This window comes from Alosa alosa, chromosome 6 (assembly GCF_017589495.1).
Source record: "Alosa alosa isolate M-15738 ecotype Scorff River chromosome 6, AALO_Geno_1.1, whole genome shotgun sequence".
Classification (NCBI taxonomy): Eukaryota; Metazoa; Chordata; class Actinopteri; order Clupeiformes; family Clupeidae; genus Alosa; species Alosa alosa.
In genome coordinates this window covers 10522340-10535098 of record NC_063194.1, presented here as the reverse complement: position 1 = coordinate 10535098, position 12759 = coordinate 10522340, and the positions used below count along the sequence as shown (strand labels likewise).

Here is a 12759-nt window from a genome sequence, read left to right as displayed (position 1 = left end):
GAATCCACTTCCAACATGTGCTGTTGCACAACATGCACAAGCAGTCAACAACACAACATGCCATGATACTTTTCACACAGACACAAACACTACAGTCAAACAATTCAATTTGCCCAATCCAACATACAGTAGTAAATTAAAAGCAGAAGATCTTTTGATGAACAATAAAGAAATACAAAAACACCACAGAGGTCTGAAAAAATCCAAGGTAACACTTTATTTAAACTTGTAAATAAATGAATAATATCCATGTCCATAATAAAGCCATTATAAACACATTCAGGGTTATAACGTATTCATAATGTCTAATAATGATTGACATAAGTCTAGAATCATTCAAAAAGTTATGTCTACACCTAAAAAGGTGTAGAATGAGATAGAACTTGTGGTATCATAAAGCTTCTTTTACCTCTCAATAAGGGCAACATTATGGGAAAAAAATTCTCAATAATGGCATAAAAGAAGCTTTATAATGCACTACGATGAATTTTCAAGTTGTAAGGGCTTTTAAAATGACACTATAACTCTTAACAATAGTTGATTTTAGGCATGTCCTCCGCAGTATATGTGGATCATTGTCAAACGGATGTTCAACCCTTTGGGTGATTCAAATGGGATGCTTACATGCAGACATTATGCGCTCATGTGTGAACGACACCAACGCACGTGAACAGAATCTCTGCATGGTTGAACAGGTTGAACGTGGTTGAACATGCACATGAACAGAATCTCTGCATGTTCTTTGCTTCTTTCAGACGTGTAGGCGGGTCAATATAGGGTTAAACGTCAAAAAAAATTGATACAAAAGGTTTTTTCATGGATTCTGGTACTGTTGGACATGGCTGTCAAGAGGTTAAAATGGCTATATATTGACCCAGCTATATCTGAATTACTATTCAGCCTACAGGGGTGAAATTGATGTCAAATTGTGGTCATATTAAACAAGAATATGATTTGACATGGTAATATTGAAAATGTTTCAATGCTCTACCTTTTTCAGCCATATATTAAAATCAATGCGTTTTAATACAGAGCAAATGCAATACAGGATTATGAACCATCTCCATGGCATGGATGAAGATAAGATATGTCTTAACTGGTGTTATATCTCATCTAGAGGCTATATGCTTTTAGAAAAGATATAGTTTTGGGTGTTTAATCTGTTTTGCCTGGACAATATAGGCTAAAATGTATCCCCTTTACACTAGATTTGCCTAGAATAGAAGGCAATGCATTGTTCATGGCATGGAGGAAGATAGGACATGTCTTAACTGGTGTTATATCTCATAGGTTATATGCTTTCAGAAAATATGTAGTTTAGGGTGTTTGATTTGTTTTCCCTGGACTGTACATGCCAAAATATATCTGCTTTACAGATTCACCAATACAGAATAGAGGGCAATGTATTGTTCATGGCATGGAGGAAGATGGGACATGTCTTAACTGGTGTTATGTCTCATGCAGGTTAAATGCTTTCAGAAAAGATATAGTTTAGGGTGTTTAATCTGATTTCCCTAGACAATATAGGCCAACATGTATCCACTTTACACTAGATTTGCCTATACAGAATAGAGGGCAATGTATTGTGCATTCATGGAGGAAGATGGGACATGTCTTAACTGGTGTTATGTCTCATCTACAGGTTATATGCTTTCAGAAAATATATAGTTTAGGGTGTTTAATCTGATTTACCTAGACAATATAGGCCAACATGTATCCGCTTTACACTAGATTCGCCTATACAGAATAGAGTATGGTGTGGTGGAAGATGGGAACATAAGTTTATTGATGTTATATTTCATGTACAGGGTATATGCTTTGTTCTGGCTGTTCTATGACTTTAGTGAACCATAACCCATGCATAGGTATGCATTATAAATTTGTATGCATCAAATACATGTTGGCATCTATCATAAGGGGGGAGCTAATTAAACTTAATCTTAAACTATATATATCAGAAAAAATTACTATATCATTATTCATCATCATCCATCATCCTCCAGTCCTGAAAGGAAGTTGTGCAGATTGTCACATTGTTCATTTTGACATGTTCCACAGGCAGCAGTGAAGCGTAATCCATATCTACATTAAAGAGGCCCTATGCAACAATTTTAGCAAAAATGACATTAATTATGAAGGTTGAGAGTCGTTCTGATGGTTCTACAACACTTTTTGGGTCGTTTGGTGGGTGCTTCGTCTCCCCCTAGTGCTTCTCGCGGAAAAAACGAATATGCAACTTTCTGGTCGCGGTCCGAACACATCCGGATGTAACTCGGCGGAAATACTCGAAAATGTAGTCAGATTGTAGTTTCTAAGAAGACTGCAAAACGGACTCCGACTTGGCTTTGTTGCTGATGAAATTGTAAGTAGCCTACCATTGGGTGAACTTCGTTTTTGTAATTAAGTGTGCTTGCAAAGCAGCACACTTATTGTTCTTCTTAAGTTTTATTATTATTTTTCCCGTCTCCCTAATTTTTTGTCAGCCCTAGCGCCTAGGCCCTTTGAGACAGAGACACCGTTCCAACTTTAAAACGTCCGGTCAGTACCGGTGTAAGTTGGTCGCGAAGATGACGTCAGGTGGGCGTGCCGTTCGTCCGCCATATTGGATTGAACAGAAAGCGAAACTAAATTTTCACAGGTCACAAATTTGGTCCGAACGCCACGAAACTTGACGTACATTATCCTTGGACCAAGCCTCACATATGTTAGCAGAAGGATTTTTGATTTTCGAAAGCGTTTGCCCGTCAGAGCCAAACGAAATCGGCGGCGAAGCTCCGAAACAGGAAGTCGTCCATATCTCAGGAACAGTCACATATCGATACCAAATTTTGTATATGAACTGGGGACTCCAGTGTGAGAGTGCATAGGCAAAAAAAAAAAAAGAAATATTCCAAAAGTTTCCATCATTTGGCAAACCACCCACGGGTATTTGGTAACTCACACCATTTACCTTCTATCACAAGGCCTTCCATGTATGCACAATGTCTCCAGGCAATCTTCCATAATCATGAAATCTTTGCTCTGCCATGGGATAGTATGGACTTACGGACTGAGATAACAACGAGAACAGTAGCTATATATAGCTTACATAATAGAGTTGTTTTCACATTGACGGTATTCAAATTAAATTTTTCATTATTGTTACATATCATGATGGGAGAGTATTATTAAAAATGTTACAAGTATGCAAATGCATATGTTTACGGGTATTTAGGTTTTACTGTGTTGTTTTGTTGTAAAGACATGCAAGGCATTCTGGGCCGTAATGAACAGTGGTCGGCAGCACTCCATAGGCTACGTATTAATATGAATAGGTGTTTCTGTAAACCTAGGGATAATAAACAGCTATCTCTGTTACAAAAACGAGCTGGTAATCGCTCATTGAAGAGGGTACTATGATAAAAAAAGATTGTTTTCCTAAAAGCATGGAGTTGACGAAAGAATAAACAATCAATGTCACGTTAATGTTAAATAGCCTAGAACTATCTGAACGCTAGGTGGCAACGCGTTGTATTACATTTCACTAGTGTAGCCTACTTGAAATACGGTGTGAGATTCCCAAGTAAGGAAGGTGCAAATATTATGTAATTTATCATGGGAAATTATTGGAAATGTTATTTCTTGTTTATTCTAATTGCAAACCACACACATCCATTCGAATCACACGCATACACATTTAATACTGAAAGACTATCATTTCGTTTATTTGATGTTGCCTTAGCAACACAGCCTTCAAAGCAAAGATTCTAGAACAGGGCGTCAGAGAGACACGTTTTGAGTTTGTGGCCAAGAACCTAAAATATCGGTTTCCATGTGCTGGATGGTGTGCGTCCTTTATGAAAGTAAGTGTTTTATACAGTTAACGTTACAGACATAATGAGTCATGTTGTAGTGGTCAACATAAATGTGCCCCTTCTGTTATTAGAATGCTAAGCGGAGAAGCATGCTAAGCAGATATTTAGTATCATTAATTTCTTGTGTGGCTAGCTATAGGGAGGAGGAGATGTAGTGCTATGTTGCTAATTGGGATTTATGTTGTTTAGCGTAATGCCATGGTCATTTGATATGAGATGCTTGCACTCGTAACTTCGTCACGTGTAACTTTAGGACTGCTATTTTTTTTTACTAACAGTAATTCACGAAGCACTTTAGCCCTAAAAGTAGCACCTACGTCTGTGACGGCTTAAAAGAAGTGGCAAGGACCCCTAGCGATGTTTTGAAATGCGTCTACTATTGTCTACAGGAGCTTCCAATCACAGGGAACTTGCATTGTAGGCATAACTAAGGGATGCAATAACACCACCAACAACCAAAACTAGCCTACTCATTGTCAACATGTACATGAAATGTAACGTTTCATGTGGATCAAATTAAAATGTTTTATTTGCAAACGTAAGCATAGGCATATGGTGACAGATTAATTTATTAATGCTGCTGTGTGAATCACGGTAAGCGCGAATGAAGTGGCCACTTCTTAATGGGACCCACTGTATGGAAGTGGGATAAGTAAAATAGAGATGTTTTAAATAAGATAAGGTTAATCAGAATTCTACGATATGCCCGCTTGACAACGGCAGAGATAGAACTGGCCTTTGGCCATAGCAACCATCCATTTAGAACGACTGGCCTTCATAGCAACCAAAGACCTGAGCTGTGTTGCAATGTGAGGCAAAGTATAGAAAGGTGATGAAACATACAGAGACAGGTCAAGAAATATAGTGCAATGTAGACAGTAGTATACAGTTGATTTACAGACGGTGGTTTAGAGTAATATGAAGTATTCCTTTATTCTGAGATAGGCTACATCAATAGGCTCTCAAAACTACCCCAGGCTCACAAAACAATCCCAAACAGACATACGGTCTTTATAGAGCAAATCCATATAGATTATTTGTCAAATAAACCAGTAAAACATAATTTGTGGGATGGAATATATAACATTCACACTCATAGCTCATATTTTTTTAAAATAAATCAGTGAAAAAGTATCCTGACAAACAAGTAGCTTTTTTAATGCCTTGGTCATATTTCATAATTTCAATTCCTCTGTAGGTTACCTGATAGCCCAGTTTGAGAGGCAAGACGCGTGACATTATTTATTTTTGCAGCCAATCACTGCTGTCATTTTATTTTATTGATTTGATCTCAGTCATAGAAGCTAAATTCGAAGGCAGGCCAAAGGTAAAATCCAACGAATCACATTCAACCCGCAAGCCAATAGTTGAATAGCTCTCTCCTAGAGCTTTTGGGATATTGCCACTGCTCCAACACTGAAAGGCACCGTTACAATGCCTGGATCAAGCCAGGTTCAGCATAGCGTATGCCACTGTCTGCTCACGTTGCTGACCGGACCAGGGCAAGCACACTTTCGCAGTTCCCGCCGGAAATGCAGTCTAGTTTGATTTGATAGTCTCTTGAACAATGTGTTTGCTCGACCGTTTTATTGTGAGCCCTATGTGTTTAGGTTGGTTTATTGATGGCTAGCTCGCTAGCTAGTGGGGGTTTAGCGTAGCAGTCACTTGCTACCGAAGCTGCAGGGGGAGCTATGTCATGAAAAATGGGAGCCCAAATCAGGCGAAAACCCAGAAACAGCGAAGGAATAACCAGACCTGCATAGGGCTTCTTTAACAGAAGAGTGTCTTGCAGAAATGCACACAGTTACAGCTGATAACTTTCAAAAGCTGTGAAGCTTACTAGCAGATTCAGTTGGAGGGAGATGTTCTGGAGTCACAAATAATGACGCAAGGACAACCTTCCTACTCAGGGTGTTGTGCCGTAATGTTGTAAGAGAGTCTGTGGACTTCCCACCAAAAAGTACAGCCATCACTTGGCATCTTAATTCACCAATCACCTCTGTTGTCTGATTGGGAGTAGTGAAGGCATTGGCACATGACTGAAGGACAAAATGTCCTCTTCTGGAATGCTATCTTTTGCTGACACCAAAGATCCTAGAGATTAAAGTTGACCGCAGTGACCGCTAAATCTGAAAACACTTTCCTAGGCTGAATAATGCTTCAGATATAGCCAAAATTAGCTTCTGGTGGCCATCTTGGACGCCATCTTGAAAATGACAAGTCTTTGAAAATGATGAACTGATACTTTAGTCTGACATATATGAATCAGTGATCTCTAAATCTAATTAAACACGAAAAAAACACTTTCCTAGGCTGAATAATGCTTCAGATATCCCAAATTAGCTTCTGGTGGCAATCTTAGACGCCATCTTGAAAATGACCCCTTTACTGGGGTCAGATTTTACTAGATTTTTAATATGTTATTAAGTACATCTAAAGGTATCATAATCAGTTGAAAAACCTTTTGTATCAATTTCTTTTAGGTTAGGTGTTTTTTTTTCATATATTGACCCGCCTAGTGAGCTCATTTACATAATGTCCGTCGGAAATACTCCGAGGGGAGTAGTGAAACAGCCGGCTAAGTTTGGAATTCCAAATATCCGGTTATGTTGTTCAGATAAATGGCCCAACCGCTTGATATCCGCAAAGACTTACACCTATGAAAGTACAGCACTGCAAAATTATCAATTTCTCTGATGTTACTATTTATAAGTATGAGTTAAAAGAGCATTTATTTGCAGAAAATGACAAATGGTCAAAATAACAAAAAAATGCAGTCTTTTCAGACCTCAAATAATGCAAAGAAAACAAATTCATTTTAATTATAAAAAACACAATACTAATGTTTTAACTTCGGAAATCAATATTTGGTGGAATAACCCTGATTGTCAATCACAGCTTTCATGCGCCTTGGGCATGCTCTCCACCAGTCTTTCACATTGCCGTTGGGTGGAATTTTGGGCGCAAAAATTCAAGCAGCTCAGCTTTGTTTATGGCTTGTGACCTCCATCTTCCTCTTGAATCACATTCAGAGAAGATGACCTTACTCCAGTCCTTTATGATCCAATCCTTATGGTCTTTTGCAAATCCATTATCACAAACCCTCATGGTCGCCGAGGCAACCAGGGCCGCATACAGTTTTGAAAATACAGAGGACCCCCATAAGCATCAACGATTGCACTAATGGACATTAGAGGGTGAAGGGAATGGGGGGTTGGCTATGGCCTCCGTATTTCTTTTTGTGAGGGCCACCAAGTACCGCTAATAACTGTCCATTATACAATGTCCAAGTCCAAGTGCCAAGTTACAGGAACATAAAAAAGAACCAATTGTGACTTCATGCTACGTTGTGATTGTTAGTAGATGGCATGCTGAGATGGTTGGAGAATGTGGGAGTCAGCTACAGTGCTTTGAATGACAGGCATTGAAAAGAAGTTGCTGCAGTGGTCTTTGACTTGTATTAGTATGACCGCCACGCTAACAAAGTGGCAGTCATATAGATTTAGTCAGAGTTTTTTTTTTTCCAGTAAATTTCTGTCAAATTCATATGTTGGTCTCAAGGGGCCATGTCAACCCATCCCATATCCACTCATTTGAGGTATAGTGCCACCTAGTTAAAAATGAAAAAGCAAAAACAAGGTGTTGTAATTGCAGGTATCTTTGGCTGACATGTTCAAAACTGCAGGATCATTATGACACCCTCTGAATGCTTGCCAAGTTTCATGGAATTCCGTTCATGGGGGGCCATATCAGCTACACACGCGCATACACACACTCATGCATGCACAAATTTGTTGAGACATGTTGCTGGCATCAAATTCAAATGTGCTAATATTTTCCATGAAATAGTTACATTTCTCTCCTTCAACAAATAGTATGTTGTCTTTGAACTATTCTCAATTAAATATAGTGTTGATATGATTTGTAAATCATAGCATTCTTTTTTTTTATTCACATTTTTGATGTCATAATGATAAGCCTGAACTAAATCAGGTAGGGAGGATTACAAAATTTACCCTGACAAAATATTTTTTAACAAAAAAAACGACCAAGCAGCTGGACTCAGAGGACCTGTGGAAGTTTCTGGAAGAGTGTTAGGGCAGCCTCTCTCTCACACATATCTGGATAGCTTCCGTATAATCCTGAAGTTCCCCATGTACAATTACTCACCCGGTCTTCTTTTGTAATTTAATGTCAAGCAGGATGTGTGTGTATAAACTTGTGTGTGTATGTGTGTGTGTGTGTGTGTGTGTGTCTGTGTAAAATGTAGGCCTGTGGATCCTGCCATGTCATTATTCAGGGCCCCCTGTGAGAAGAACTCACTTCTGCAGCCACTTCCCCTCCCCTCCAATGGTAACCTGACTACACACACACACATGCACATACACTGCAGTCTGCAGTGAACATGTGGGCACACACCCCATTCCACTGTGGAATATAGACCGTTATTTTTAGCGCTGGCGTGGTCCCTGGCTCTGAGGTCGACACATACACACACACATACACACTCACACACACACACATGCCTCTCCTCAGCTTCAGAAGAGAGAGAGATACAGCTTGCATGTACATGACAGTGTCTGAGAATACAGTCTGTTCCGAGTTGCATAGGCTACATCAAGCAAGAACAAGGAATTACAATCCAGAAAAAGAGTCCAAATTTTGTGGAAAAACGAAAGGAGAGACACCAACAGACGAGGAGGACCTCTGCCTACCTTTCATCACTGAGGAGACCCCTTTCTTTCCTCTCCCCTGGAGTATGGAGTATGGACACGCCACAGGAGTGTCTGACTCGACACTGACTTGAAGACGGATACGCATGAAGCAATTTCAACGTAAAGGAACCATCTAGAAGGTTCTCTAGTTTCCAGAGCTGAAATCGTGCACCTACAACAACACCAAGGGATTTTGAAAGGGACATTCAAGGGAATCTAAGGGTAACTTGTCTTCCAACAACAACAAAATCTATCAATAACGTGTAAATTAGTCTGTGTGCCAAAGTGACATCTAAGCCAGAACAATTGGGAAAGGTAATTACTTGATTGTTCGCATTGTTTTTTGTGACAGTTATGTGGCAATATTGACATAAACTTTGTACAGAAGAGTTTGTGCTGCTGTTGTGCTGGGTACCAAGAGACTGTAATCCGAGCTGTGACACACTGCTGTAATTACAAAGCAGCATGGGAGATTAGTAATTAAAGCAGCTATAAAAAGCGGCTGGCACAGGGCGAGGTCAGAGGGGCTGGGACGTCCCCTACACACACCGTCACTGTGGGAACATACACACACACACACACACACACACACGTACCACAAAATCGCTTTTCAAAGTTGCTAATACCCCCTTACATACACTGCAAACTTACAACTTCTTTAGAAAACACAAACAACATATAACACACCATACTCACTCACTCAAAACAACCTCCAGTGCACTGATTGTACTTTTTTACATACAAACAGAACATAAACTGTACTTAATTTCCAAAGACCAGTCCGAAAAGTAACACCTATAAGAACACATATATCAGCCTGACCATGGATCCACACGGTGGGCACTACCTGAACAAGGCCGCGGTGCTCTCTGGCCTGGGCATCGCCCGAATGTGCCAGCTGCTACTGGGCTGCACCACTATGGCTTTGGTGTCTCACAGCGCCGGCTACAGCGCCGACTATGGAATCTACTGCATGTTTGTGTGGTGCTTCTGCTTCGCCGTCACGCTGGTGGTCTTCATGATGGACGTGACGCGGCTGCACGGCTGCGTGCCCATCTCCTGGGACAACTTCACAGTGTCCTTCGCCATGCTGGCCACACTCATGTACATCACCGCCTCCGTGGTCTACCCCGTCTACTTCCTGTCCAGCGAGTGTCCGTCGGAGGGCTGCGAGACGCGCGCCTACCGCATCTCCGTCACCGTCTGCTCCAGTGTCTGCAGCTTCGCCTACGGCGCCGAGGTCTTCCTCACGCGGGCCAAGCCGGGCCACGTGGTGGGCTACATGGCCACGCTGAGTGGCCTGCTGAAGGTGGTGCAGGCCTTCATCGCCTGCATCATCTTCGGAGCGCTGGCCAACGACACCGACTACAACAAGCACATCCCTACGCAGTACTGCGTGGTGGTCTACAGCCTGTGCTTCTCGCTGACCGTCATCGTGGTGACACTGACCGTGTCGGGTCGCACGGCGGCACTGCGCATCCCCTTTGACCGCTTTGTGGTGATCTACACGTTCATGGCGATGCTGCTTTACCTCAGTGCTGCTGTGATCTGGCCAGTGTTCAGCTTCGACAGGAAGTATGGGACGCCAGAAAGGCCGTACAACTGTCCACGTGAACACTGTCCTTGGGACAGCAAGTTGGTTGTGGCAGTGTTCACCCAAGTCAACATGATCCTCTACTTCACCGACCTTGTCTACTCACAAAGGATCCGATTTGTCTCTCCCTCCTCAGTCTAGATTCTGCCATTCCCACCTGTTGGACAGCGCTGTCCTTCTGGTGATATCTACGTATAATTCTACTGTGCTAATATCTAATGGAAGCAGTTGTATTCTTATATTTAATGGAATATTCAGTGCAGAGATATTTGATTAAAGAGTTCTCAATTTTATGATCGTGATTTTTTGAGTGCCTTGTGTGACATGATTGCATTGTCCAGTGGATTTGTATTTATTTGTAGTCCTTATTTTAAAAAATGTAATAATGCTGTTATCACCCAAGTGAATGAATACAATCTCTTCAAAAATAAAATCAAATAAAAATGTGATGTATGTTTACTTATAGATGTATTTATAAACATTGGAATGAGTGACTGTCAACATATGTGATGGGATCTGGTAAAACCCATCACATGGTGAAATTTCACCAAGGATTTTGCGAGGATGGTATTCAGGATGTTGCTAGGGGACGGTATATAGGATGCTGCTAGGATGGTATTAGAATCTTAAGTTGGTGAAATTTCACCACAGAGGTTGAAACGGAGCAGAAATCTAGGATTTTTGATTTCACCATGTGATGGTTTTGCCAGATCCCATCACATATTATTTGCAAGTTTCAAATATATTAATGTTAATGTTTATCTGCAATATCTACATAAGCAGATGCCTATCAGCAACCATATATCCTGTGCTGCTGGCACATAATGTTTTCTTTTTTCATTTTAACATCCTAACTGATTATCAGGAAACCCCTTCCTTCTCGTTTGTCTGTATAGAATCAGCTATTTATTGCGTGTTTGATTAAAGGCTCAAAATGGGCAAAACAAAGAATTCACTTCTAAAACATGTCCATCTAAGACATGTCTTGTTCTAAGAAATGAAGGCTATTTCATGTGAGAAATTGCTAAAAAAAAAAAAAAAACTCATACAGCGCTGTGCTATTCCCTTCACCGTAGAGCATAAACTTTTCTAGAAATGGCCATTGCCTAACTTCTATCGCAATCTTAACAGTTAGAACCATCATTCATGGATGTTGTGCTTCTACAATTACAAATATATAATGCATAATAAGAGATTGCATAAATATTCACCCCCCTTAAAGTCACTGACCTAAATTAAGAGCGGTACAGCCAATTGGTGCTAATAGTCTCACAATTAGTGAAATGGAGATTGCATCTGGAAGGTCCAGTCACTGGTCAATCAGTATTCCTGGCTATAATTCCACCACGAAGACATAAGAGCACTACAAACAACTCAAAGAAAAGGTTATTGAAAGCATAAGTGAGGGGATGGTACGGTGGCCGACAGGTGCAAACGACGTGCAATTTATGACAACAGATGCAAATCTACAAAACGTGCAAATAGACAAAACACTAACAACTTTTCATCACAACTTTTCATCATTTCATCACTAATAAACATTTTCATCTTCATTTGATATCACATGCCAGTGCTTCCCATACATTGACTAATCTGTGGCGGGGCGCTACACAATAAAAATCGGCCGCCACATATACATTTTTTATGTTTAATTTCATGTAATTTAATTTAATTTAAATTAAATTACATACAAGATCAAATCCTTGCATTGCCATTGAGCTGCGCTTTTTACGCACGCAGCCTTTCCTTGCCCCGCCCCGCTCTCTCTCAGAGCCAGCTGCCCCCCCCCTCTGCATGTGCATTTAACAAAATATTCACGATTGTTGAAGGATTGTTGTTGCCACATAGAAGCATTGCATAGAAGACGTCTGGCTAAATTTCTTTTAAATCCGCTTAGCATCGTGACCATGCTGCGCAAATTTGTTCAAAACTGCTGCATTGAAGTTAACTCTGCTAAGATTTTATCACAACATAGGCTACATTGAAGAGACTAAACTAAGTTAAGTTATGCAATCAAGCAGTATCTCAAAGCTAACGTTAGAATAGGCTACTGTTTGGATGTCGAATTTAGCATGCTTTGCCTTATTACAGCTGCTTGTCAATTCGTTGAAGGGCTCATTTTATTGACTCTGAATGTTTGCAAAATCCCGATGTAAATAGAAGTGGAAAAGTGTTTTCCAAAATTCAAAAGTGCTTGTCCCAAGGAGAAGTATGAACCTTTATTTTAACTATTTAGAAAACGTTATGAATTGCATCCACACATCAGCAGCCTTTAAACTGTGTTACAATTGCAATTGTAACCCCCCACGTTGTCCAAGTCAGCTACCACCACAAATTGAATCCAATTCTGTGGGAAACACTGCATGCACATCATTTAGAGAACGCGCTGCAAATTCAGAAAACATTTACAATTCAGAAACGTGCTACAAAAAATCACATGACAACGGAAGTGACCAGGGCATACGGACTTTCCACTAAAGATGCCAGCTGCAGCAGCAACATTTCCGGAAAGGTACTGGCTTGAAGAAATTCATTGTGGACTCTATCCGACCACATAAAGACCTCGGGATACTTCGGTTTTGACTTTAGGGACCCT

General features: G+C 40.5%; 1 protein-coding gene across 1 annotated transcript; it reads left to right on the top strand.

The window, feature by feature from the left end:
- Positions 1-3803: 3803 nt before the first annotated feature.
- LOC125296451 (myeloid-associated differentiation marker-like protein 2) lies at positions 3804-10609 on the top strand. Its single transcript, XM_048246369.1, has 2 exons — positions 3804-3842; positions 8125-10609. Exon 2 carries the CDS (start codon positions 9393-9395, stop codon positions 10302-10304), a length of 912 nt encoding a protein of 303 aa, XP_048102326.1. The 5' UTR covers positions 3804-3842; positions 8125-9392; the 3' UTR covers positions 10305-10609.
- The last annotated feature ends 2150 nt before the right edge of the window (positions 10610-12759 follow it).

What these genes read in the sequence shown, in the direction of transcription:
- LOC125296451 (XM_048246369.1), top strand. Translation starts at nt 9,393, where the DNA reads ATGGATCCACACGGTGGGCACTACCTGAACAAGGCCGCGGTGCTCTCT.